At 62.5% G+C, this 24,651-nt stretch overlaps 6 protein-coding genes across 9 annotated transcripts in view; 2 read left to right on the top strand and 4 right to left on the bottom strand.

The window, feature by feature from the left end:
* The first annotated feature begins 1,413 nt into the window (after positions 1-1,413).
* On the top strand, positions 1,414-3,224 carry Mfsd3 (major facilitator superfamily domain containing 3). Its single transcript, XM_042669404.1, has 5 exons — positions 1,414-2,108; positions 2,367-2,514; positions 2,601-2,725; positions 2,798-2,907; positions 2,987-3,224. Exons 1-5 carry the CDS (start codon positions 1,439-1,441, stop codon positions 3,158-3,160), a joined length of 1,227 nt encoding a protein of 408 aa, XP_042525338.1. The 5' UTR covers positions 1,414-1,438; the 3' UTR covers positions 3,161-3,224.
* Positions 3,208-10,114, bottom strand: Recql4 (RecQ like helicase 4). 2 transcript variants are annotated; one of them, XM_042669400.1, is made up of 22 exons: positions 10,031-10,114; positions 9,928-9,961; positions 9,749-9,846; positions 9,427-9,573; positions 8,415-9,167; positions 8,198-8,324; positions 7,980-8,090; positions 7,776-7,874; positions 7,601-7,693; positions 7,383-7,519; positions 6,578-6,661; positions 6,296-6,484; positions 6,032-6,214; positions 5,820-5,961; positions 5,485-5,747; positions 5,069-5,354; positions 4,866-4,995; positions 4,620-4,789; positions 4,363-4,543; positions 4,139-4,286; positions 3,871-3,979; positions 3,208-3,786 (listed from the first exon to the last, which is right to left on the bottom strand). In XM_042669400.1, exons 1-22 carry the CDS (start codon positions 10,112-10,114, stop codon positions 3,662-3,664), a joined length of 3,693 nt encoding a protein of 1,230 aa, XP_042525334.1. In that variant the 3' UTR covers positions 3,208-3,661. The 2 variants fall into 2 exon arrangements, with proteins under 2 accessions (XP_042525334.1, XP_042525333.1); XM_042669399.1 differs by having other exon boundaries at positions 3,871-4,286.
* A 1,576-nt stretch (positions 10,115-11,690) lies between these two features.
* Lrrc14 (leucine rich repeat containing 14) lies at positions 11,691-14,419 on the top strand. The gene is given in 6 exon segments (XM_042669402.1): positions 11,691-12,277; positions 12,280-12,520; positions 12,711-13,021; positions 13,024-13,294; positions 13,389-13,666; positions 13,669-14,419. Coding segments are annotated over 6 exon segments (1,473 nt in total). The 5' UTR covers positions 11,691-12,192; the 3' UTR covers positions 13,956-14,419.
* Positions 14,420-14,586: 167 nt separating this feature from the next.
* Lrrc24 (leucine rich repeat containing 24) lies at positions 14,587-17,902 on the bottom strand. Its single transcript, XM_042669401.1, has 4 exons — positions 17,022-17,902; positions 16,636-16,914; positions 16,328-16,496; positions 14,587-15,525 (listed from the first exon to the last, which is right to left on the bottom strand). Exons 1-4 carry the CDS (start codon positions 17,214-17,216, stop codon positions 14,591-14,593), a joined length of 1,578 nt encoding a protein of 525 aa, XP_042525335.1. The 5' UTR covers positions 17,217-17,902; the 3' UTR covers positions 14,587-14,590.
* Positions 17,903-18,861: 959 nt separating this feature from the next.
* Positions 18,862-20,734, bottom strand: CUNH8orf82 (chromosome unknown C8orf82 homolog). The gene is made up of 3 exons (XM_042669405.1): positions 20,538-20,734; positions 20,289-20,337; positions 18,862-20,176 (listed from the first exon to the last, which is right to left on the bottom strand). Exons 1-3 carry the CDS (start codon positions 20,703-20,705, stop codon positions 19,101-19,103), a joined length of 1,293 nt encoding a protein of 430 aa, XP_042525339.1. The 5' UTR covers positions 20,706-20,734; the 3' UTR covers positions 18,862-19,100.
* A 1,016-nt stretch (positions 20,735-21,750) lies between these two features.
* Positions 21,751-24,651, bottom strand: part of Arhgap39 (Rho GTPase activating protein 39) — an 89,319-nt gene continuing 86,418 nt past the window's right edge. For all 3 annotated transcript variants that reach the window (XM_042669470.1, XM_042669472.1, XM_042669471.1), the window contains 5 exons: positions 24,399-24,472; positions 23,262-23,461; positions 22,651-22,742; positions 22,059-22,228; positions 21,751-21,970 (listed from right to left, as the gene is read on the bottom strand). In XM_042669470.1, coding sequence (XP_042525404.1) covers positions 21,776-21,970; positions 22,059-22,228; positions 22,651-22,742; positions 23,262-23,461; positions 24,399-24,472 — 731 coding nt within the window. In that variant the 3' untranslated portion in view covers positions 21,751-21,775. The remainder of the gene's footprint in view (positions 21,971-22,058; positions 22,229-22,650; positions 22,743-23,261; positions 23,462-24,398; positions 24,473-24,651) is intronic.

The following is a 24,651-nucleotide window of genomic DNA, read 5'->3' as shown; positions in this document are numbered from 1 at the left end:
TTTGGGTGGTTTTGACCTGCGATCCTCAGATCTCGGCCTCCTGGGTTGCTATGATTACTGGCATGAGCCACGGTGCTCCCTCCCATTGCTTTTTTTTTTTTTTGGTATACCAGTCCTGCCTGAGCTGTTTGCTCAAGGCTAACACTCTACCACATGAGCCATAGCTCCACTTTTGGCCTTTTTTAGTTTGAGTATCATGGACTTCCCTGCCCAGGCTGGCTTTGAACTGCTGTTGTCAGTGGCCTGAGTAGTCAGGAGTACAGGCTTGAGCCATGGGTGCCCAGCTACCAATACCTTCTATTTTGAAGCCGGGTCTCTCCCTAATCGGGCCATGGACTTGTAATTCTCCTGCTCCCAACCCCTGATATTTGGACCTGTGGGCAAGAGTCCCATTTTATAGATAAGCAAGCTCAGCTCTGAGAATAGGTGTGTCAACACCACAGTGACTCAGCAACCATGGGAGGGCACGGACTTTCGTGTCTGCCAGAATACTTGGACCTGGCAGCTGGCCAAGGTCCCAGTGCTGCTCCTTTGTAGGTCCTCCCCCCCCCGTCCATTTCACCCCATCACCATTTTGGAAGTGCATTTTTTGTTGGTTGTAGGGCTTGAACTCAGGGCCTAGGCACTGTCCCTAAACTTCTTTGTGCTCAAGGCTAGTGCTCTACCACTTCTCATTTTTGAGCAATTGGAGATGTCTCATGGGCCCTTCCTGCCCGGGTGATTCAGATTTCAGCCTCCTGAGTAGCTAGGATGATGGGCATGAGCCACCGGTGCTCATCTGGAAGTTTTCGGGGTTTTTGGTTGATTGTGGGCCTGGGCACTGTCCCTCAGCCCTGCAGCTCAAGGCCAGTGCTCCACTGTTGAGCCCAGCGCCTCTTCCGGTTTTCTGGTGGTTCATTGGACATAATAGCCTCATGGACTTCTCCCACCTGGGCTGGCTTTGAACCACGATCCTCAGATCGCATGCTTCTGAGCAGCCTGGATGCGGTGTGAGCCGCCGATGGCAGCTGCTGTGGACTTCTCTCCAGATGGAGGAAGGCCGGCCTGGCCCGAGGCCTTTGTGAGCCTCGCCTGGCTGTGGCACCGGCCGGCTTGGTCCGACCTTCCGACGTCCTCCACCTCCCGGGCCCTCGGGCCACCGCCTGGTGGCCCAGGAGGAGCAGGGCCGGGGCGCTGGGCAGAGGCCAGCGGCTGAGGGCAGGGCCACCCGGAGGGGTGACCCTTCTCCTGGCGGCCACGGTGCCCCGGCCGGCCGCTGGGGGCGCCCGAGGGCCGGCCGAGCGACGCTCTGCGCGCGGCGGTCTCTGTGGTCCTCCAGCCGGCCACCGTCCAGGTGTGCGGTGCGCCCGGCGGACCAAGGGCAAGGCCGCAGCTCCCGCGGCCGGCCGGGCCCGCGGGGGCCCTGCGCGGACCCCCGGCGCCCGCCCGCCTGCCCACCATGCGCGGGAAGCTGCTGCCGCTGGCCGGCCTCTACCTGGTGCAGGGCCTCCCGCACGGGCTGCAGTCCGGCCTGCTGCCCGTCCTGCTGCGGGCCCGCGGCCTGTCCCTGGCGCGCGTGGGCCTGGCCAGGGGGCTGCACGCGCCGTGGCTGCTCAAGCTGGCCTGGGCCCTGCTGGTGGACAGGTGGGGCTCCCCGCGGGCCTGGCTGGCGCTCAGCACGGCGGCACTGGGCCTGCTGTGCGGGCTGCTGGCTGTGGTGCCCCCCGCCCCAGCCGGCCGGGCCGACCTCCCCGCCGCTGCGGTGGGGCTGCTGCTGCTGCTGAACCTGGGCGCAGCCGTCCAGGACGCGGCCCTGGACGCGGCGGCCGTGCGGCTCCTGGGGCCGGGGGAGCTGGGACCGGGCAACACCGTGCAGGTGGTGGCTTACAAGCTGGGGTCAGCGCTGGCTGGTGGGGGGCTGCTGGGCCTTCTGCCCAGCCTGTCCTGGCCTCTGCTCTTCATGCTGCTGGCCACTACCTACTGGCTGGCCGCCGCGCTGGCCTGGGCTGCGCCAGCTCTGCGCGGGCTGCCCCGGCCTCCGCCCTCGGGGCCCTCCCACCCCCCGCGGGACGTGATGGCAGTGCCTGGGACCTTGTGGACAGCAGGCTTTGTACTCACCTACAAGCTGGGTGAGTGAGTCCCCAGGAGCTCTGGGCCCACAGAGGGGCTGCCCTCCTTCTAGGGCCTCGGCTTGGCACCCAGGCCTTGCCTCTTGTTCTCACTAACCTCCGCTCGCAGCCTTGGAACTGTTCTGGTGTTGCTTCCCAGTGATCCCGGGCTTGACCAATGCCTACTGCCACTTCTCTCCCAATGTGTGGCCCCCTAAGACGAGGCAGAGTAGGAGTTTGGCAGGTATGGAGACCTCCCTTGCTTATGGCTTCTTGCAGGTGAGCAGGGTGCTGGCAGCCTGTTTCCACTTCTCCTGCTGGACCGAGGAGCTTCTGCCCCGGAACTGGGGTTGTGGAACGGCTTTGGTGCCGTGGTGTGCTCCATTGCTGGCTCTGCCTTGTGTGGGGCCCTCCTAGCCAGGCACTGGTGAGCCCTCCCCAGCCAGCCGGCTCGCTCCCTTTCCTACCCCTACCTGGAATCCGGACCTGACCCAATTCCCACCCTCACCCTAGGCAGCTACTTTCCCTGCTCAAGTCAGTGCTATGGCTACGGCTTGGGGGCCTGGCCTGCCAGACGGCCCTGCTCTACCATTTGGACGCCCCAGGGGCCAGCCTGGCCACTGGCACGGCCCTGAGCAGTAAGCCGCCACCCTGGGGGAGGGTGGGGAGGGGCCGGGAACCCTGGGCACTGCTGACCTCCGCCCTCCCAGGAGTGGCCTTGCTGAGCCTGTGTCTGCAGCATTTCCTGGGGGGCCTGGTCACCACAGCCACCTTCACCATGATGATGCACTGCAGCCAGCTGGCACCCAGGACGCTGCAGGTAAGCAGATGTGGCAGGGACACCTCAGGGCTTCACGGCTGGGAAGCCACGAGGCCCTCACCCAGGCTCCTTCCCATAGGCCACACATTACAGCCTCCTCGCCACCCTGGAGCTTCTGGGCAAACTGCTGTTGGGTGCCCTGGCTGGAGTGCTGGCCGACAGCCTTGGCCCGCATCCCTGCTTCACTCTCTTCCTTACACTCTCAGTCCTACCTCTTCTGGGCCTGGGCCTGGCACCCAGCACCCTGGCCTGAGTCAGATCACAGAACTGCCAATAAATCCCCACGCGCATGGCTTCGTGTCTGGAGCATTATGAGATGCAACTGACTTTGCTTTATTCCCGGCTTCTCCTTGGGTGGAACCCTACTGGCTAGGCACTTGTGAGCCGTCCCCAACCAAATCTGCTCCTCCCACCCCCACGCCGGGATTGCTCTCCTCTGACCAAATTCCCACCCTCACCCTAAGCAGCCATTTTCCCTATTAAAGTCAGGGCCGGGGTTAGGGCCTGAGGGCCTGTCCTGCCAGATTGAGGGTTGTCATCAGAAAGAAGGGCCTGTAACATCACTGTGTGTTTTATTCTGCGTTTTGGAGCCTTCTTGTCCCACCAATGCTGGTTTGTTTTGTCTAGTGATTACTGTCCTGGCCACTGAGGGCCACTGTTGTCTTGATGAGTCACACGCCTGACACCTCCGTGGAGTGGCCACAGAGCCCAGGCTGTGTCATGTCTGTGGGGCAATGCCCCCTGTGCAAGGCGGTCACCTGTCCCTCACCAGAAGCTCCTCTGTGGCTAAGCGCATCACTGCACGGAAGCTCACGTGCAGGTACTTTCTCCAGAAGCGTCGGTCCCGCCCATAAACCTGGGCTGGATAGCAGGGGCTTCCTAAGGGGGAGCAGAGACACAGTCTGACTGGGTTGGTCCCAGCCACCGGTCCCTGCCCTGCATCTGGAGGCCTCTCGTCCTCACCAATGCCATGGAAGATACGGGCCACAGCCCGACCTGAAAAGCTTTGCTCTGGCCACAGTGACAGGAGCTGACGGGTGTCTCGGCGGATCTGGTCTTCCCAGTCCTGGACCTGTGGGCGGGCGGCACACCATCTCCCTGGAGCTCCCAGCCAAGCTTGGAGCAGTCTAGGAAGCCTCAAGCCAGAGAAGGCAGGGGTCAGACTATGGGGTGCAGTGGGTCTGCTGCTCCCCGCTGCCTCAGCAATCACCTTCAGAGGGACTACGCTCACCTGCGCTTGCCCGGGCTCTGAGCCCTGCTCTTCCTCCACACCCTCCTCTTCCTCTTCCTCAAAATAGTGGCTGATGAGGGCCTTTAGTCCGGTGTTGCGCTCCTGGTCCGGCTGCTCCAGACAGGGCCCACAGTTGGGGAAGGCCACGCTGGGGGTGGGACACACCTGTCAGAACTGCTCCGGGATCAGCGTGGCGCCCCCCCGCCCCCCCGGGTCCTCCCCACCTGTGAAAGGTCTCGAAGATCCGGCGCAGATGGGCCAAGGCCTTGCGCTCCCGGGCCTGCACACAGTTATGTAGGAAGTCGCAGATCTGGTCCTTTTGCTCAGCTGTCAAGTCTCCAGGGCTACGCAGGTGAAAGGCCAGCTCCCTGAACTCCACAAGCACTCTGGTGTCCCGCAGCGTATCTGTTAGAAAGTGTGTCAGACGTAGGTGGTGGGCAGGGGACAGGCCGAGCCCAGGGTGGGGGAGGGGTAGGCACACCTGTCCTTGGCCCGGGGTCCCGCTGCAGCTGGTAGAGAGCCCGCTGCACAGAGACCAGCTCCCAGCCCATGGACTCCACGAGCTCCACCACGTCCAACTGCAGGGAGCAGCTGCCCCCACGTGCGTCCTCAGGCGGCCACCTGGCCCAGCATGCAGCCACAAGAGGAGACCTGGCCGGGGAACCTGAGATATGGTTAAGAGTCCTGGTCCTCTGCCCTCAACCTCAATGGGACGGGGTGTGCTCACTTGTGGGCCAGGTGGGCCAGCTGGGTGCGGCCCCCAGGACAACGCAGGTGACACTGAGCGTAGACGGCTGGCAGCAGCTCCAGCCAGCGCTGGGGGTGCAGCTCCAGATAACACAGTAGAGTCTCAATGGCTGTGGGCAAAGCAGGGCTCAGGGCGCCTGGGGAAGGCCCCTCCATGCACCCCCCATCTCCCTGGCCCCTCACCCTCCTCCGGCAGGTCCAAGGCCTGCACCATCGGCTGCACTGGGAGTGCCCGCTCATGGCCTGGGCATGCTGGTCCTGGCACACGAGCTGCTTGTTGGCCACTGGGCCTGGACTTCGAAGGAGAGGACTCGGCCACAGGCCTCACGCCGGCGATAACCTCGGCTTGCTCTGGGGGCAGCCAAGGGCAGGCACAGGGTGGGAATACCCGCTGCACCAGCTTCTTCACAGCCAGGAAGTCGGTGCTGGCGGCGTGCACGTGTCTGCGCAGCTCCTGCAGGTCTTCACCCTGAAGCAGGAGAGTCACGTCCAGTCAGCACCTGGGGCTGGTCTGGAACAGTGGGAATAAGGCAGCAACCAGAGCCCACGTGGTACGGGGGGAGGGCCGGCATCCAGGGTTGTAGTGGTGGGGTGCCCACCTGGGGATGCAGAAATAAGTGGCAGTGTGCGGGCTGTCCATCGCGGCCGGCGCGCCCTACCGCCTGCACGTAGCTCTCGAAGCTGGGGGGCAGTCCCAGGTGCAGCACAGCCCGCACGTCTGGCCGGTCCAGCCCCATCCCAAAGGCCACGGTGGCCACCACTACACGCAGCTGGCCCCGCATGAAAGCCCGCTGCACTCGCTTCCGCTCCCGGCTGCACATGCCAGCGTGGTATGCTTCAGCCACAGCTTCAGGGGCCTGACCTTTGGGCAAGGCGGACTGTGGTTAGTGGGCCCCGGCAGGCTGTGGCAGGCCCCGACCGCGCCTTTGCTCACCTCTAGGTCCTGGGCCTCTCTCCACACACAGGCATGTCCTAAGGAGCGCAGCAACTCTCTCTGTAGTCTCACGTCGGTTGCAGTAAACAATGACGGAATCCAGGGAACGAAAACGGTCACTCTGTAGTAGTGTCACCAGAGCCTGACGGAGAGCAGTAGGTGGGCACAGGAGGAGAAGCCTCTGTCCCAGCTCCTGGGGTGTGCTTGTTTACCTGTTCTGGGTCTCTGTCCATGGACACGGAGAGATGCAGGTTGGCGGGGATGGGGGGCGACGTACGGACGAGGTCAAGGTCTTCCGAGACACCCAGGTGCCAGGCCACATCACGGGCCGTGCCACGCGTGGCCGTGGCCGTGAGACCCAGGAAGCAGCGCACACCCAGCTGCTCCCGGAGCACCTGGGGCGGGAGCCACAGTGAGGCGCTCCCGCATCTGCCCGGCCTCACCCACTCCTTCCTCGACCCCAACCTACGGCTTACTTTGCAGACACGAAGGTAGCAAGGCCGGAAGTTGTGTGACCACTGGGAGAGGCAGTGGGCCTCATCGATGCAGGCAAAGGCCACTGGCGGGAGCTGGGCAGCCTGGGGGAGAGCGCCGGGGCTTCTGGTCCCAGCCCCAACCAGGGCCTCCGGGGACAACAGCAACACATGCACCTGGGCCGCCTGTACCTGCAGGCAGCAGTCAGGGTGCTGCTTGGTGGCTTGGCGCCTGGGTGGCTGCCCCCTGCCCACGCTGTACACTGTGTGCAAAGCTCTCCTGACCTTCTGCAAGACAGACTCCTGCTGCTTCCTGGTCATTCCTGAGTGGAGGCAGGCTACCTTCAGACAGGGGGGCAAGCCGGACACCTGTAGATACAGTGCTGTCACGGGATAGCCCAGACCTGGTAACCCCTGAATCCCTCCTGGGATGAAGGGTTAGGAGAAACCCCTGGGCCTGAGCTCAGGAATGCTGGGGCTAGGGACCTAGATGGTTGGGTGGGTGCCGGTGGCTCAAACCTGTAATCCTACCTAGCTACTCAGGAAGCTCAGGTCTGAGGATTGTGGTTTGAAGCCTACCCTGGCAGGAAAGCCCATGGGACTCTTATCTCAAATTAGTCACCAAAATAGCCAGAAACGAAGCTGTGTCTGGTTCAAGTGGTAGAGTGCTAGCCTTGAGCACAAAAGCTCAGGGACAGCATCTAGACCCCAAGTTCGAGCCCCAGGACTACTGGCACACAAGAAAAGGAAAGAGGGGCTGGGAAGGTGGCTCAGTGGTAGAGCGCTTGCCTTGCATGCTCAAGGCCCCGGGTTCGATTCCTCAGCATCACATAAGCAAAAAGAAAAAAAGCCGGAAATGGCGCTGTGACTCAAGTGGTAGAGCGCTAGCCTTGAGCTGAAGAGCTGAGGGACAGCGCCCAGGCCCAGAGTTCAGGCCCCACGACCGGACCCAAAAAAAAAAAAAAAAAAAAAAAAGCAAAGGAAAGAAAGGAAGGAAGGGAAGAAGGAAGTTCTCAGTGGGCTCAGGAAACGAGCAGCAGTTCAAAGTTGTCAATGCATTCCATAGGTGCTGAGGGCCTTGTCCACACACCTGGTCGTCCATGAGTGACAGGAGGGGAGAGACCACCAGCGTAACACAGGGACCACGCTGGCCATACAGCAGTGCAGGAAGCTGGTAACACAGGGACTTGCCAGCACCTGTGGGCAGCACCAACAGCGTGGAGATGCCTGGACAAGAGAAAAGGTAGCTGTAAGGCTTAGTTGCTTCCCAGACTACAGCGTTGCTCTGGCCTCCGGCGGCACACTCACCAGACAGGATCCGCATGATTGCTTGCTCCTGCCCAGGGCGGAAGGCTTGGTGCCCTAGCTGCTTCAAGGCCTGGAACACCTCAAGAGGGGTCTCTGTGGACACAGGCGTTGACCATCAGGGCCCTGAGTGTCTCCACCCATCAGTAAAGATCTGGAGCAGTAAGATTCTGCTCACCTGCCACCTGCCCTGAGGGCCCTGGTGGGTAGAGGGGTTGCACTGGGTGGGAAGGGTGGGGGGCCTGGAGCTGGGGCTCAGTAGGTTCTGTGTCCTCACCTGGCAAGGTAGACAAGAAGCTAATGTTACAGTAGCTCAGGGTTGGGCCAAAATCATCTTGGCACAGGAGCTACTGATTAGGAGCACCCCCTTCCCCTCACTCACCAGGGAGGTGGGAGTAAGTGGTGCCTGTCAACTGAGCTGCTTTGTCCAAAGCAGAAGAGGGCTGTACACCATCCTTGTCCTTGCTACCCTCCTTCTGGATGGTGCTTGGACCTGGGGTTAGGAACTGGTTGGACCCTTTGTTCGGAAGAAGTGCCCTTGTGTAGCACAGCACCCTCTCTGCAGTGGTGGTTGACCCTTTCTCAGGGAGGCGGTCTTACCTGGCTGGGGGCAATGGGATGCCCAGTGGCCCAACTTCCCACACTGGAAACAAGAATCCTCAACTGTGGCTCTAAGTCTACCACCCCTAAAACGTTCCCCCTTTTTTTGCCACTTTTGCTTCCGGGCCTGGGGAGTAAACACAGGGAGAACCATTCAGAAACAGTACAACAGAGTGTCGAGGGGAAGACAAACGCTTTCCCACCTTTCCTATCTCACCTGCTTTTGAAGGAGCCTGCCTCGAGGGGTCCTACCCCGCACATAGCGTTTTTGCTTCATGTTGAGACGGACGTAATTACCCCTGTCAAGGCCAGCTGGTCGAGGGGGAGTGTGCATGTGGGCCATGACCTCGGCCTTCTCTGCCCTGACTCCACTTGAGCTGCTGTGCGGCTGCGGTGGATTCACCTCTATCTGTTCTTCTGGAGAGTCTTTCTCAAGTGCTGAAGCCATCGCCACAGCCCCCTCAGGCGCTGTGTGGCTGCCATCCCAATGGCCCTGTGCAGGGCTCCCCCGGTTCTCCTTACTCCACTTCCACTTCTTTTTACTGTTGCTGAGCGGGGAGCTCCCCAAAGCAACCCTAGCTGCCTGTGGGGAAGAAGCCTCTGGGCCCGGGGGAGATGCCTCGGCCTGAGTGTCAGGGCCAAGAATGGTCAAATCACCCGAGGCCACAGAAGGTGATTCCTCTGCACCCAAGCCAGGCCAGCAGGCACTGGGGGCCTCTGGAAAATCAGAGGCCACGTTCTGACACCGCTGCAGCCAGTGGGGGTCTAGAGAGCCCAGACCAAGGCGCCGGGATGCCTGGAGCCGCTGGAGTCGGCCTGGCATTGGGTGGGGTCCAGAAGGCTGGAGAAATACATCACCAATCTCATCTGCATGGGTGGAGGTGGTCTTTGCATCTGGTGGCCTTGGGGTGGGCACCTTGGACAAGGGCCTTTGTGAAGACTGGAATCTTCTGCCCAGGGCTGGCCCAATCTGGGAGGTGGAGGATAAGACAGTAAGCAGGGACTTATGCCCATGAGTTGCTGTGGCAGGAGGCTGGGACAGGAAACTGAAGGCAAGGGTTCCCTGCGCACATCTCAAGAGTACAGACCAGGCAATGTAGGAGACTGCCCATCTGTACATGGATATGGGGAAGGGTGGGCAGAAGGGGCACTTGGTGAACCTGCTCCTGGGCCAAAGGCAGCTCTGTGCCTAACTTGGATGCACTGACCAGGCCACTGCCCCCTGTCACCTGCAGGGTGGTGTCCTTCAGATTGGCCTTGAGCCTCTTCCCATAGTCCTGAACAGATGATGCCCACCGGCTCTGCGCTACAGTAGGCTGTGGACTCTGGGTTGCAGCCCGATTCAGGTGGGACCCCCAGCAGCTGGGCTCTGGTGCCTGCGGGAGACAGCAGCAGTCCACACGGAAGCAAGCCATGGACGCGGATCACCCTGCCCCTTCTTCCCTCAAGTTCTGCCACGATAGAGGCCTGGCTGCGATTGTTTACGGCGTCTGCCACTTGGCCACGTATATAGGAAGCTGCCTGGGGAGCGGGGGTGACGGGGCTGGGTACCTCCTGGGTCACCGCGGGAAGCGCCGGTCCGGAGCTGCGGGCCGCGCGGCAGGCCTGACGCACAGCTTGTTTCAAAGTACGATACTCCCTGTAGAGGTCTGGGTGAGCGACAGCGGGTCAGGGTGCGGCCGAGACTCCTCCGTGCCGCCCGGCCCCGCCGCGCCCGGCCGCGGGCTCACCTCGGGTCTCCTCCGGCGCCGCCTCCACATCATCCTGCGAGAGGAGCGCGTCAGTGGAGGCCCCGGCCCCCCCCGGCCCGGCCCCCGCCTGGCAGGGCCTCACCTGGCAGGGCCGCCGCCCGTGGAGCCGCGCAAACTCCCGCTCCCACGCCTGCAGCCGGCCCCGCACGTCCCGCAGCCGCTCCATCCCGCCAGGGTTCCGCGCTCCACGAGTTTCCCGCCGTGAGAGCGTCCCGGCCGCCAGCCAATGGGAGCGCGAGGAGGGCCGGGACCCGCGACCAATAGCGGGCGTTTGCGTCATCTCCGTGCGCCGCGGTGAGGGGCGGGGCCCGCGGAGGCGGCGGGGCTGGTGAGCGCGGCCGCTCGGTGGGCGCCGCGGCCCGGCCGTGGGGTGCGGACGGGCGGCCCCGGACGCTCTCGGGCAGCCGGGCGCCGGGGAGCGAGGCTGGCGCGTCGGGAGCCCCGGACCGGCCCTGCCCCACGGCGGGCAGGGACGGGGCCGGGTGCCTTCCGCAGCCGCAGCGCGGCCTCGGGGCCGGCGGGCGCCTGGCCCGGAGGCTCAGGCCTGCCCCGGCGCGTTGTGCGGGTCGCGGCGTCGCCCAGCGGAGCTCCCCCCGCGGCCAGGCCGCTGCTCCCGTCTCCTCTCCCGGCAGTGCCCAGCTGATGAGGAGCGCGTCGTCCTCGCCCCGCGGGATCTGTCTGCACGGGACCGGGCGGGGCGGGGCGGGGCCGGGCCGGGCCGTCCCGGGAAGGCACCGCTGGGTGACTTGCCTAAGGCCCCGGGAGGCCGGCCCCGGGCCCCCGCAGCCGGGCCGCTCCTCACCCGTTTCCCCTACAGTGACTTAGGACTTAGTTTTCCAGTCTGTCAGAGGTGGTTGCAGGTGCAGTGCTGAGGGCGAGGCCCAGAAAGCAGCAAGGCTGACCCGCATCTTAGATAAGACTACTTTGGTAGTTACCTCTGTCTTGTCTGAAACTGACTGACAAGGCCAGGGCCCTTCTGAATGAATCGCCTTGATGGTCTCTGTCCACATTGGTTTCTCAGGGAAGAGGTAGGTGGCAAGGACCACAGAAACGCTTTTTTATTTTTGAGTTTTTGTGCCAAGTGAAAATATCTCTGGAGGTAGACTAGATTTCATAGGCTAGGTTCATAGACTCAGGGTTCTGTGGTCATTGTTCCTGTTGGTCCTGGTGCTTACTAAGCCGTGTGTGTTTGATAAAGTTTAAGGGTAGCTCTGGAGCGGATCTGTGAGAAGAGTTAGAAAGGGATTCCTAGCATGGCTGCTGACCTTGCTTGGGGGTTTTCTACCTGTTGTAGTGCTGATGAGAGACTGTGGGAAAAGTGGTGTGGTATTTACTTATTTAGTGCTGGTCCTGGGTCTTGAACTCAGGGCCTGGGCAATGTTCCTGAGCTTTTTTCCTCAAGGCTAGTGCTCAACCACTTGAGCCACAGGTCCATTTCCGTTTTTTTGGTAGTTTGGGGATAAGAGTCTCACAGACTTTCCTGCCCAGGATGGCTTCAAACTACCACCCTTAGATCTCAGCCTTCTGAATAGCTAGGATTATGGGCATGAGCCACCGACACCTGGCTTTTTTTTTTTTTTTTTGCCGGTCATGGGGCCTAAACTCTGGGCCTGGGCGCTGTCCCTCAGCTCTTCAGCTCAAGGCTAATGGTCTACCACTTGAATGACAGCACTACTGGCCTTTTCTGCTTATGTGGTGCTGAGGAATCAAACCCAGGGCCTCATGCATGGGAGGCAAGCACTCTAGCACTGAGCCACCTTCCCAGCCTCTTATTCTACTTTTGAGGAAGGATTTCTGAAGCATATTTGTGATTTTGGAGGCCTGGAGATTCAATTTGGATTCCATAGAGCATCAAAGCCATTTGTCTGAGTCACACATAGGCTGGCATATTATTGATGTACTGTCGTGTACTGCTTGCTTTCTCTAGCAACACGTTTCCTAAGCGTGGCTTTGTCTCCTGTAAAACTGCCCAGCCAAAGTTGTTAGGACTTTAACATGTGTTTTTTTTTGTTTGGTTTTTGGTTCCAAGGACTGAACAGGTCTCATGGTTGGTAGGCAAACAGCTCTGCCATTCGAGCTATGCTCCTTTGTGTCACTATCTTCTATTCATTGCCAACTCCAGGCACTGTGTGGGCTTCCCCACCGCTGATATATGGAGAGGGTATGGCCTGACGGAGGCCTAGGGTTTGTCTTCTGAACTGAAGGTTCCTTTCCTGCAGGTGACGGCCCGCCCTGCGCAGCGCCATGCACACACTTGTATTCCTGTGTACACAGCAGGTGCTTCAGTGTCAGCCAGCTGCCTACCAGGCTCTGCCCCTGCTTCCCAGAGAGCTTTTCCCCTGTTGTTTAAGGTGGCCTTCATGGACAAGAGGACAATTGTGCTGCGTGAGCTGGTGCACACATGGCCCTTCCCACTACTTAGCTTCCAGCAGCTGCTGCAGGAGTGTACCCACTGTAGCCGTGCCCTGCTGCAGGAACAGCCTAGCACAGAGAGCATACAGGCTGTGATCCTGGGGCTGACTGCCCGTCTCCACACTCCAGAAACTGGGGCTGGCACACAACCCCTCTGCAGGTATGGACTTACTTGAGGGGCCCATAGGTAGACCTAGGGGACTAATAAGGCTTCCCTGAAGAGGTTCGAGGCTGTGGTCCTGAGGTTAGCTAGAGTTCCGTGTGGGAACAGGGCTGTTGCTCTTAAAATGGCAGGGAGGGATGTGGGCCCTTGCCCCTTGCCCCTCGTCTTAGGCTATTCCTGCTCCCAGGAAGCATGTCTTGCGGGTTCTGGATATGACTGGCCTCCTGGATGATGGTATGGAACAAGACACTGGTACTATGAGCGTGTGGGACTGCACAGCAGCCGTGGCCCGCACATGTATCGCCCTGCACCAGGGTGGGCCTTCCAAGCCAGGGCTAGTTCCTGTCCCTGTGCAGGTTCGTGTGGACCTTCGTGTGAACTGGGCCTCCTACACATTTCTGCGTGAGGCCCTGCAGAGCAGTGTGAGAAGCGCGCTGCGGCTCTGCTGCCGGGACCTCCAGGCTGAGGACCTGCCCATGCGCAACACTGTAGCCCTGCTGCGCTTCTGGATGCAGGCTGCCTGCGCCATGTAGACATGCGCTTCAGCAATCTGGGCCTGCGTGGCCTGTCTGTCATCATCCCACATGTGGCCCACTTCCAGCAACTGGCTAGCCTTAGATTGCATTATGTACATGTTGACTCAAGACAGCCCTCTGTGGATGGCGAAGACAACTTCCGCTATTTCCTGGCTCAGATGGGCCGCTTTGCCTCTTTGCGGGAGCTCAGCATTGGCTCCTCTCTCCTTTCAGGCAGACTGGACCAGTTGCTCAGGTGTGTGGGCTTTACCACTGCTTTGCCTGTCCCCTCTGTGAGGATCCTTTCCTGGGCATCCCTATCTGACTCTCTGTCCTCTCTGTCTTTGCAGTACCCTACAGAACCCCTTGGAAAACCTGGAGCTGGCCTTCTGTGCTTTGCTGCCTGAAGACTTGCACTTCCTAGCACAGAGTTCCCATGCTACCCACCTGAAGAAGCTGGACCTCAGTGGCAATGACCTGTCAGGCAGCCAGCTGGTGCCCTTTCAGGGTTTGTTGCAGGCAGCAGCAGCCACCTTGCTGCATCTTGAGCTGACTGAATGCCAGTTTGCTGGTGCCCAGCTGCTGGCCACGTTGCCCACCTTGACGTGCTGTGCTAATCTCCACTATCTTGTCTCTGTGGAAACCCACTATCCATGGCAGGCCTCAAGGATCTGCTGCGGGACTCAGTAGTGCAGGCTGAGCTGTGTACTGTGGTGTACCCCTTCCATGTGGACTGCTATGATGGCCTGCCTTGGCCACCACCTGCATCTGTCCTGCTCTAGGCCTCCATCAATGAGGAGAAGTTTGCCCGTGTTGAGGCCGAATTGCAGCAGCTACTGCTGGCCTCAGGCCGTGCGCATGTACTCTGGACCACAGACATCTATGGGTACCTGGCTGCCGATTATTTCAGCCTGTGATCTCCAAGTTCTGGGTGAGACAGGCTAAGAGCCTTTGTTTGCTAGGATTCTGTGGGAGGCCTGATTCAAAGGCACTTGTCTTCGGTTTCCTTCAGGGTCCGCTTTACTTTACGGTCAGAACGTTAAGCCTGCTCTCCTTGCAGTGCCCTGCACCCGCTTCTTAGCTGGTCGACTGTTCCTACTGGCTGGAATTTAGGCCTGCGCTCCCCTATGTATGGCTGCATTTGGCTGTGCTCGGGCGTCCTGTGCCTCTCTGCAGATATGTGGGATCCCAGCTGCGAGTGGACAGGAAGTGGTCTCTGGGCACTTTTAAAGAACTCGGGTTGGTGCTGGGATAGCCCTAAGCCTGCCTGAAGTCTGGGGCCTTGCACTGTGTTCCTTGCGCTGGCAACCCAAGCCATCCTATTGCTGGCTTTGGGGCTAGAAGGTCAAGGTACAAATGTTCAGCGCGTTTGGAACTTCAATCTCTGGCATTTTTCTTTCCCCTCTAGCTGGTCTCGGTGACTTTCCCAGGCGGCGCGGCGCCTTCCTCGTCCCGGGCAGGCGCCCCCCCCCCTCGGCCCCCCAATGAGGCGCGCGCACACGCTCTGCGCTCAGGCACCTTCGGCCTTTACTGGGGTGAAGGGCGGCGCGGCTCAGCAGTGGATCTCGTAGGCGACGCGCGGCGGGAGGCGGAGTCCGGGGGCAGGGCCCTGGGCCAGGCCGGGGTCCGCGGGCGCCTCCGCCGGCCCCGGGGCGAAGAGCGGCTTGGAGCGGTCGATGACGAACATCTCGTGGCCGCGCTCGCCGCGGAGCTCCTCCAGCTGCGCCGACGTGCAGGGCCCGTCCGAGTAGTCGCGGACGAACAGCGCGCCCTCGCCCGGCGGCGCCGCCTTTTTGCGGCGCCGGCGCCGGCGGCGGCAGATCATGGCGGCCAGGAGCAGCGCGGTGAGCGCCAGCAGCGCGATGGCCGCCGCGATGGCCGTCTGCGTGGCCAGGCCCAGCGCGCGGAAGGCCATGCTGCCCGCGTCGAGCCGCGGGGCGCGGCCCGGAGCGCGCGCGGCGGGGCCCGGCGAGGCCCGCGGCGGCTGCGGCCGCTGCCCGGACGCGTTGACCCGGAGCTGGAAGGGCGAGCGCGCCGCGCCGCCCGCGTTCGCGGCCTCGCACTCGTACCTGCCCGCGTGCTCCAGCGTGATGTTGGTGAGGAAGAGCATGCCGCTGCCCGTGTCCCGCGCCGCGGGCGCGCCCGGGCCCGCCGGCCCGCCCTCGAGCTGGGCCCGGGCCTGCGGCCCGCCCTCGCGCGCCCGCGACACCTTCCTCCAGGTCACTAGCGGCTGCGGGTAGCCGGACGCCTGGCAGGCCACGCGCAGGTCCTCCCCCAGGCCGGCCGTGAGCTCCAGCGGCTCTATGTGCACGGTGGGTGGGATGCAGATGAGGCTGCTCCCCGACACGTCCAGCAGACTCTGCGCCGCCAGGCGCGGGGGCTCCGCACACGTGATCTTCTTGTCTCTGGCGCTGAGCAGACGCTGGCCTTCCTCCTTGATCCAAGTGCCCAGCCAGTGGAGGGCGCAGTCACAGCGCCATGGGTTCTCTGTGGGCAGAGCAGCCCGCGCAGCTGAGGCTCTGCTAGCCGGGTCTCACGGCCATTTTCCACAAAGTCTAGGCCTCCTACTTCTTCTCTGACCCCATTGGGGTAGGACATAACCCTCCCTCCTCTCACACACACCTGTCACTTCCTGAGGCCTGTCCTCAAGAAAGCACCTGCACCAACCACCCTCTTCCCCCCGACAATCCCCACTGGGTGAATCTAGGTGACACACATTCCAGCAGCCCTGAGTGAGACCTTGTCTTTATGTGCCCCCTAAGGAAAGTGCTCCCAGTCCTGGCCATCTCCACAGTTTGCCTGCCTCTGATGGCCCCCTAATGCAAGAACTTCAGTTTTGTCACCCCTCAGTGGAGCTGTTTCCATAGGCTCCTGATTTGAGCCCTTACCTACATTCCCATTTGTGCCCATCCAACACCAAGTTTGCAAGTCTTTGCTATGCCCTTTCAAAGGGTTAACTGAAGATCTGCTGTAGGAGCACCCGCTGGACCCAGACCTATGCCCCACTGCCACCACTGGATGAAGCCAGGCTCCTTGCTTGAGGAGGAGTTGCTGGGCACTGGAGGCTCACACCTGTAATCCTAGCTACTGGGGAGGCTGAGATCTGGGGACTGTGGTTCAAAGCCAGCCCCAGCAGGAAAGTCCTTGAGACACATCTCTAATAAAGGACCAGAAAACCAGAAGTGGTGATGTAGCTGAAGGAGTAGAGTACTCGCCTTGAGCTGAAGGTGACAGTGCCCAGGCCCAGAGTTCAAGCCCAATGACCGACAAAAGAAAAAGTAAGAGTTACCTGTAAGGCGCAGAACTTGTAGGCTGGCCAAGGGCTGTAGGGCCTCTCTGCTGATGGTGCCCAGCTGATTCCTGCTGAGGTCTAGCAAGGCAAGAGAAGAGAGTCCAGCCAGAGCCTGGTTCTCCAGCTGTTCAATGCTGTTTTCCTGCAGATGCAGCTCCTGTAGTCGCTGAAGTCGAGACAGTGGATTATCAGCAAAGAGGGTCCCGAGGAACTGGGCAGGGCTGGCTTCTCTCCCTCTAAGTCCTCCAACCCGCATGGTGGTGTGGGTATAGGAAGACCCTGGGGTTTGGGTCGTACGCGCTCACCGGCAGGTGTAAAAAGGTGAAGTCCAGCAGCCTCGCCAGCTGGTTGCCCGCTAGGTAGAGGACTCGCAGTTGGGCTAGGCCCGCAAACGCGCCGCCTCGCAGGCCGCGGAGCCGGTTCCCGGTGAGCGCCAGCTCCCGCAGCCGCGGCTGCGCGCGGAAGGCGCCGGGCTCCAGAGCGCGCAGGCTGTTGTTGTGCAAGTAGAGATGGCGCAGGGCGGAGAGCGGCGCCAGCGCGCCGGGCTCCAGGCGCGCGATGCTGTTGTCCTGGAGGAACAGGGTCTGCGGGCGGGGCGAGGGCGGCTGAGCACCGGGCCGCGGGGGGGGGGGGGGGGGGCCCTCCCCGCCCGCCCAGCCCGGCCGCGCCCCCCGCCCGCAGCGGTGCCCACCTGCGTCCCCGCGGGGATCCCGGGCGGGACGACGCGCAGCCGCAGGGCGCCGCACTCCACCGTGGCGCTGTAGCAGCGGCAGGCGGCAGGACAGACGGCCGCACGGGGCGCGAGGCCGGGCAGCGGCGGCGGCTGCAGCAGCAGCAGACCCAGCAGCAGCGGCGGCGGCAGCGGCGGGGGAGCCGCGGAGACCATCTTGGGCCGGGTGGGATGTGACGCCCTGAAACACAGGCCCCCAGGCCGAGCCAGCGCGGCAGAGGGCCTCGGGCCGGCCTCGACCCCGGCGCCTTGCGCTTGCCCAAGGCCGGCTCTACCACGCGAGTCTGGCCTCAGCTGTTTTGCTGGTCAGAGGCGAGTACTTTGATCCCATGGAACTCAGTCTCCTGCGTGTCGGATTACAGCTGTGCCCAGCGAAGTGCGTCCTTAGCATTCATGCTGTGGCCTCAACTTCGTGGTCCAGCTGTTACTTCAGGGAGGAGGTGGGCAGAACTGGTTTTGTGGAAGCCATGAGTAAGGCATAGCTTGATCTAGCCCATCACTCCTGCTCTTCTGGGCATAGCTTGCCCCGAGCTGGGACTTTTTCTCAAGTAACTGATGGAATTGGAGGATAAGGAAAACAGTGGAAAAGTCAATTCAGAAGCAGTGGGCCCGTGGTCCCCAAGCTATTTCCCAAAAAGAAGCCTCTGCCTTCAGAGCAGATAAGTGGGAACTGGGGTGTTAGGGCCTTGGGCCACTGCTTTGCTGGTGTGTGTGTGTGTGGCCATTTTCCCCTTGCAATCAGCAACTGAATTTCTGAATTTCTAGTTAGCTTAAGTGGAATCTGGGAGCAATGTCCTGAGACCACATAGGAGTAGTATGGGGTAGCTTGTAGTTTACCCACACTTTGGTGATCCTAGGAATGGGAAGGCACCATGAGCCTTTTTTTTTTTTTTTGGGTCCGGTTGTGGGGCCTGAACTCTGGGCCTGGGAGCTGTCCCTCAGCTCTTCAGCTCAAGGCTAGCGCTCTACCACTTGAGCCACAGAGCCACTTCCGGCTTTTTTCTTTTTTGCTTACGTGGTGCTGAGGAGTCGAACCCAGGGCCTCAGGCATGCAAGGCAAGCGCTCTACCACTGAGCCAACTTCCCAGCCCCCCATGAGCCTTTTTTTTTTTGTGTGTGTGTGTGTGCTGGGGCATGAATCCAGGGTCTGGGAGCTGTCCCTGTGCTTTTTTATTCAAGGCTAGCACTCTACCACTTGAGTCCCAGCTCCACTTTTGGCTTTTTAGTGGTTACTTGGAGATAAGAGTCTCACTTTCCTGACTGTCTTTGAGCCAGGTCTCACATCTCAGCTTCCCTAGTAGCTAGGATTACAGGTGTGAACCACCAATGCCTGGTTCAATTAGCACATTTTTTTTGGGGGGGGGGGGGGGCGGTCATGGGGCCTGAACTCTGGGCCTGAACGCTGTCTCAGCTCTTCAGCTCAAGGCTAGCGCTCTACCACTTGAGCCACAGCGCCACTTCTGGCTTTTTTCTTTTTGCTTATGTGGTGCTGAGGAATTGAACCCAGGGCTTCATGCGTGCAAGGCAAGCGCTCTACCACTGAGCCACCGTCCCAGCTCCATGAGCACAATTTTAAAGAAAGTTTAGGGCAGAGAAGCCAGTTTGCCTGGACTGGGGAGACAGGGCTGAGGGTATACTTGGTCCCTAGCCTGCAGACTCTCGTGGCACGTTCTCTACTCTGCCTGTTTATTCACTAGGTTTTCCGGCCCTGAGCCAAGTTGAAAGATACCAAGTGGCCTTACAGTTTGTTTCAATCTGATCCTAAGATGCAACTCACATGGTTATTAAAGTCACTTTGAGATGAGGTAATACCGCAATAAAGTTTTAATAGAATAGCTTTGGCCAAGGCTGAGGCATTTCCCAGGTGTCTCAAAATGTGCGTGAGCCCCCAAAAGATGGGGGCATTCAATGGGTCCCTGCGGTTAATTACATGAGCAGGATGAACTGGCCCAGGGCTGTAGGCCTTGCCCACCCACCCAAACTAGACCGCAAATCCTTTCCCCCTCAGGGCTGCTGCTCACAGGGACCCTCAGGCGCACATCAGGGGCTGGCGCAGAAATCCTCTAAGGGTCCTGCTGGGCGGGAGTGGGAAGGGGGAGGCTGGGCCACGGGTGCCCATCTGTGCTGTGGGAGCCCTGTGTCGTTCTTCAGGCACAGCGCAGGCCTCCGGCCAAGTCTCCGGGCAGCCCTAGGACTCGGTGCCCACGTCCCGCACACCGCCCCGCCCGCCCCTCGGGCGCCGCTGGGTCCCGGGTAGGGGTACGGTCTCCACGCCCCCTCCCTCCGCCAGGCCCTGCGGGGCACCCCCACCTCCCCAGGCCGATGACCTTGGGCCGCGCGCCCCCTCACCTGACGCCCCGGCGGCGAGCCGCTCCCCGCTGGGCCCGCGGCGGCCAGGCCTGAGCCGCGGCTGTGTTGGGGGCGGGCGCGCACGCGCGCCGGAGCTCCGCGCAGCCTGCGCCCGCGGCCCGGGCCTGACGTCGCCAGCGCGGGCCAATCCCGAGGACACCCCGCGGTCTGCGGCGCGAGGGGTGCGGAGAGGACCCGCGGCTGGGACCAGGGGCCAGGGCCGGGCCGCGGCAGCACCTCGGACAGCGCAGGCCGGGCGGGGCCTCGGCGCGCACGCGCGCTGGGCCGGCGAGCGGGGGGCGGGGGCTCCCGCCCGAGCCTCAGGGCTGCGGGGGTCGCGAGCAGCAGCGGCGCCAGGTCCATGGTGAGGGCGAAGCGGCGGCCTCGCCAGCGCACGTACGCGGGCAGCGCCGGGGCGCCGGGCTCGCACTCGAAGCAAGCGCTGAGCTCGAACGCCAGAGCCGAGCGCACCAGGCCCACGCCGCCCGCGCGCTCCGGGGCCGGGTGGTACAGGCGCCCGTTGGCCGCCAGGGGCAGCAGGCGCGCCGGCTCGAAGGGCACGGTCAGGGCCGCGCCGCCGCCGCAGTAGGAGAGGCGCGGGGGCCCGGGGTCCGCGGCCAGCAGGTGCGTGAAGACCACGGGCCGGTCCTCACAGCGCAGGAAGTTGCGCTCTCTTCCGCACGGCGAGAGGAAGGGGAAGGCGGCCTCGTAGCGCCCGCTGCGGTTGGGCCTCAGGCGGGAGAAGAAAGTGACCAGGAACTGCGGGTCTAGGGGAGCAAAGCGCGCGGCTGTGCACCCGGCTGTGCGCCCCGGGGTCCCGCGAGCCCCTCGGGGCCGCCCCGAGCGGCCAGACGCGGGCCGGGGGCAGCGCAGCGGTACCTTTGAAGCAGGTGATGAAATTCTTCATTCTGGAATCATCCAGGAAAAGCTGTGGGGGCGCAGGCGGGGGACAGTGAGTCCCTCGGGCAGTGCGGGGGCCGCGTGTAAACTTAGGGCTCTGCCCCTGCAGGGAACGGACACCCGCACCGCCGAGGGCGCGGAGCCGCGGGGCTGGGACCGACGGGCCGGGCCTCCCCGCCACCCCGGGGCCCTCGCCCGCTCCGCAGGGCCTGCCGGCCCCCAGCCCACCTGGCCCTGGTGGTCCACGTAGTAGAAGTACTCGCGGGTCCGGGGCTCGGGGCTCTGGCCCTGCGTGTAGGTGGCGCCTCCACCTCCGCCGTAGGCCCGACCTCCCCTCAACCCCACCAAGGCCCAGGCCGGAGCCCGGGCCCGGAGCGCAGCGCACGCCGGCCACATCCTCCCTCGCCGGAAGCGGCCGCGGTCACCCGGGCGGGGCGCTGCGCGCGCCCCCGCCCCGCCCCGCCCCGCCCCGCCCCGCCGCGCCGCGCTCCGGGCCGCGCGCGCACGCGTGGGAAGCCGAAGCGGCGCGGCCGCAGGGTCGCAGGACTTCATTGGGCCGCAGCCCCGCCCCCGCCCCGCCCCCGCCGCGCGCGCACGCGTGGGAAGCCGAGGCGGCGCGGCCGCGGGGTCGCAGGACTTCATTGGGCCGCAGCCCCGCCCCGCCCCGCCCCCGCCGCGCGCGCACGCGTGGGAAGCCGAGGCGGCGCCGCCGCAGGGTCGCAGGACTTCATTGGGCCGCAGCCCCGCCCCCGCCCCGCCCCCGCCGCGTTCCGGGCCGCGCGCGCACGCGTGGGAAGCCGAGGCGGCGCCGCCGCAGGGTCGCAGGACTTCATTGGGCCGCAGCCCCGCCGCCGGCCGCGCCCATCCCCCCCCCCCCCCCCCCCGCATTGGTTTTTAATAAATAAAAACTCTAAAAATAGCTATCTATAAAAACGGAGGAAGCTCGACAGCTGCGGGCTCGGCGGGAAAGCGAGCGAGCGAGGCGGTCTGGTCCAGTCCTCTGTTTATAGCTCTGTACACAGGCGCGGGCGCCGGGCCTGGCCGCGGGCACACCGGGAGACGCCCGCCCCGCCCCGCCCCGCCCCGCCCCGCCGCCGCCGCGCCCGGGCCCCAGCTTTGGTGCGGGGCTTCCCGCACACGGAGCCACGGGCCCTGGGCCAGCGGGGCCGCGCTCCGGTGGTGGGCCGCCCGGGCGGCATGACGTGTGCTTCGGCCACTGCGGGCAGTGTGGCTCGGCTCTGGGGAACGAAGGCACTTCTCAGGGCTGGCCTGCGGCCGGCGGGAAGAGCCGGTGCCCGCTGAGCCGGCCGCGGTGGAGCGCGGCGGCGCGGCCCGGCGGGAAGAGCCGGCGCCCGCTGAGCCGGCCGCGGTGGAGCGCGGCGGCGCGGCCCGGCGCCTCGGCATGCTGCCCCGCGGGGCCTTCCTCCCCCCCTCCCGCGCGCTGCCCTCCCGAGTCCCGCCTCGTGCTATAGCACGCCCTCCATGAAGCTGGTGTCCAGGTGCTGGATGAGCACGCGCAGGAAGGACATCTCCTTGCGAGTGTTCTCGAAGATGATGCGAGGGTCATCCGACTGGCAGCGCAGGCAGTTGGGTGCCATCACCATGGCCAGGTTGCTGACGTCCATCTTGGTGATGGCCACATTGGCGGGCTGCACGAACACCTGTGTGGGGCGGAGACGAGCAGGGAATGGGGTGGGTGCTGGCCGGACCCAGGGTGGGCGCGGGCGCCGTGCCCCGCGGGCTGCCTACCTGGAGGAAGCGGATGAGGTAGCACAGCACCATGCGGTTGATGCGCGGCAGCGCGTGCACCACGGCCACCGCGGCCTCCGGACTCTCGTAGTGCGCGATGCACTGGTCGTAGAACTCGTGCGGAATCAGGGGCTCCTCCAGCTCCCTGTACCACAGCTTCAGCAACGATGCTGCGGACAGGCGACGCTCAGTGAGTCTGCCCTGGAGAACCTCTGTGCAGAACAGCACTGGGGGGGCGGGGAGGGCTAGGCCATCTGGAAAAGGGGCCCCCTGACCCAGCCCAGACCCCAGGGGTGCTTAGGGCTCAACTGCCTGGAGCATGGAGGAGTGGCTATGAGTCTCTTGGTGCAGCAGCTGCAGAAACCCATCTGGACGGCCCAGGCAGAGCCGAGGCTGGCTAGGTTGAACTAGGATGCCCCCAAGGACACTGAGGGAGACAGTCCACTGCGTGGCAGGCTATCTGGCAGTGACTAGAGATCCCATCAGTGGTGGAGGGTGGGCAGGCTGAGAAGAGGTTGTGGGTAATAGCTCAAGAGATGTGGGGAGACAGAGGCCTTGGCCTGGATGTCTGTGGAGTGGGTTGGGGGCTCACCGGGGACATGGGGATCCTCCAGGCCTGTAGGTACCTTCCACTGATCCACCTGCAGCTTCAGAGCATTTACCTCATCAATGTCTCCAGGAACCCTGGGGAGCACAAGGCAGGCGCAGACAGGTCAATTTGCCAATGCAGATGGGGTACAGAGCCATAAGGCTCTCCCCCTTCAACTACCCATCTCCCATGTGCTTGTTAGTGGTATGGATTTCCTCAGGCCACTGGCTCTTCCTAGACCATCTTACAGTGGCTGAACACTGAGTAGGCAAAACGTATTACCACCAGGGCAGGAGCTGTCATGTTCCTGGTTCAGAGCTTGGCAAATCAAGGGGTCAGGGGGAAGCTGAGCTGCCTGACAAGCCGCCTCAGGCTCATGTTGTAGGCACTGACTGCTGCTGTTGTGGGGATTTCTCAGCACACTTGCTTCCTAAGTTATGGGGCCCAGCCCTGCCTCTTGGCCACATGGCATCAGGATCAGCTTCCATAAAGTGCCAGCTCAGAGGCAGGCATGGCAGCCGGTCCCAGGGGCCTGAGGCTTAATGGTCTGCCACCAGATGCACAATAAACACACTTGTGGCCCACACCCCCAGGGTCTAGATTTGGCGCAGCACCTGAATATGCCCTCCGTCTGGTCACCATTCAGCGCTAACACTTCCTCGGAGAGCCGAGTCTGTACCCAGGGCAGCTGTCGGTCAGGGTAGCGCTCCTTCTGCATACTCATGACTTCCTGTAGTGCACTACCGAACATTGATGGGCTGAACACGGCGTTCTTGGCATGACGGATCTCCTCCACATTGGGCTTCTTCAGCCCCTGTGAAGACAGGCCAGATCTCCCATCCTGGTCTGGCCCGGTCACTTTCCTTCCATTCACCACCCCCTCCTCCACGCTTCTGGCAGGGCTATTCAGCTCAGCTACCCTTTCCTCCCTAAATCTAGGCTTTTGCCTTACAAGAGGCAGGGCAGCCCAGATCCTTGGCTCAGGTCACCACCGGGGCTTCCCTGTGGCCATCTCTAATGTCCAAAGCATCAAACAATCCTGCTGGTTAAGAAGGGAGGAGGCGGCCAGGCTCTGGGGCAGGTACAGGGGGTCCAAAGAGGTCCTGGGTAAGGATGGGCTGCAGTGATGCATGATGTGACTGGATCCTAGATGTCTTTTAGGGGAGAGAAAGGAGCTGGAGGGGCCTTGACAGGATAAGGCAAGACTAGATGTAGGAAAGAAGAGCTAACAGCAGGGCCTGGACTGGCTCATACAGTCTGTGGGTAGGTGGTGTGCTTCAACACGGGCCCGTTCTACAGCCCACAGCCACCAGGGGCAAAGGTCCTGTCACAGGGGGGGGTCTCTTGGCCTACTGTGGCTGTGCATAGCCCTGCATCTTGCAACAGAGGCCAGGGTTTTCAGGGAGTCCGTGCAGCCATGGTGCTGTTCAGCCTGGGCTCTCGTGCCATATACCACTCTGGTAGCTTGCCTGACGTCTTCAACAGCCTATGATTTCTCTGAATTGCTCAACTGGGGGTCCATGAAAATGAGCCCCTGAGGGAAAGGCAGGAAAGTACACGTTCTGAGGCCTTTTGGCTACCACCGAGGCAAGCTGTGTGCAGTACCCACGGCTCTGCCAGCCACTGAGGCAAGCTGTGTGCAGTACCCACAGCTCTGCCAGCCAGCACACGAGCCTTGCTGCCTCCTCACTAGACATCTGCTGTGCTTGGAAGTTGCCCGCCCTGCCCTGGTTCTCCCAAAGTGCCTGTACCTTCTTGGCCCCTGTCAGAGCCGCCTTCTGCAGCTTGTGGTAGCAGTACTTGGCGTAGGTGCTTATCGCTACCCCTGGAAAAGAATAAGCACTCGTCAACCTGGTGTGTATGTGTGGGCTATAGGAGAGGAGTGGTCCCTACAGGGGCCCTAGGGTACAGCCAATCTGGCTAGGCTCCCAACCACCCCTTACCAGGACAGCAGCCTTAAACTTTCTCCCAGGCAATGTCCTGTTATAGCAGAGACCCAAATGG

The sequence above is a fragment of the Dipodomys spectabilis genome, unplaced genomic scaffold (assembly GCF_019054845.1).
Source record: "Dipodomys spectabilis isolate Male_0828 unplaced genomic scaffold, ASM1905484v1 ptg000495l, whole genome shotgun sequence".
In the NCBI taxonomy this organism is placed as follows: Eukaryota; Metazoa; Chordata; class Mammalia; order Rodentia; family Heteromyidae; genus Dipodomys; species Dipodomys spectabilis.
Note: the sequence above shows the minus strand (reverse complement) of the source record. Positions and strands in the feature narration are given on the sequence as shown.

Coding starts and splice junctions, on each gene's coding strand:
- Recql4 (XM_042669399.1), bottom strand. CDS start 10,114: ATGGAGCGGCTGCGGGACGTGCGGGGCCGGCTGCAGGCGTGGGAGCGG. Junction 5,962..6,031: donor TGGACAGAGACCCAGAACAG/GTAAACAAGCAC, acceptor GCTCTCCGTCAG/GCTCTGGTGACACTACTACA. Junction 3,787..3,870: donor CCGTATCTTCCATGGCATTG/GTGAGGACGAGA, acceptor GCTCCCCCTTAG/GAAGCCCCTGCTATCCAGCC.
- Lrrc24 (XM_042669401.1), bottom strand. CDS start 17,216: ATGGTCTCCGCGGCTCCCCCGCCGCTGCCGCCGCCGCTGCTGCTGGGT. Junction 16,915..17,021: donor GGATCCCCGCGGGGACGCAG/GTGGGCACCGCT, acceptor CCCCGCCCGCAG/ACCCTGTTCCTCCAGGACAA. Junction 15,526..16,327: donor ACAAGTTCTGCGCCTTACAG/GTAACTCTTACT, acceptor CTCTGCCCACAG/AGAACCCATGGCGCTGTGAC.
- Mfsd3 (XM_042669404.1), top strand. CDS start 1,439: ATGCGCGGGAAGCTGCTGCCGCTGGCCGGCCTCTACCTGGTGCAGGGC. Junction 2,109..2,366: donor TGTACTCACCTACAAGCTGG/GTGAGTGAGTCC, acceptor GGCTTCTTGCAG/GTGAGCAGGGTGCTGGCAGC. Junction 2,908..2,986: donor TGGCACCCAGGACGCTGCAG/GTAAGCAGATGT, acceptor TCCTTCCCATAG/GCCACACATTACAGCCTCCT.
- CUNH8orf82 (XM_042669405.1), bottom strand. CDS start 20,705: ATGTGGCCGGCGTGCGCTGCGCTCCGGGCCCGGGCTCCGGCCTGGGCC. Junction 20,338..20,537: donor ACGTGGACCACCAGGGCCAG/GTGGGCTGGGGG, acceptor GCGCCCCCACAG/CTTTTCCTGGATGATTCCAG. Junction 20,177..20,288: donor TTTCATCACCTGCTTCAAAG/GTACCGCTGCGC, acceptor TTGCTCCCCTAG/ACCCGCAGTTCCTGGTCACT.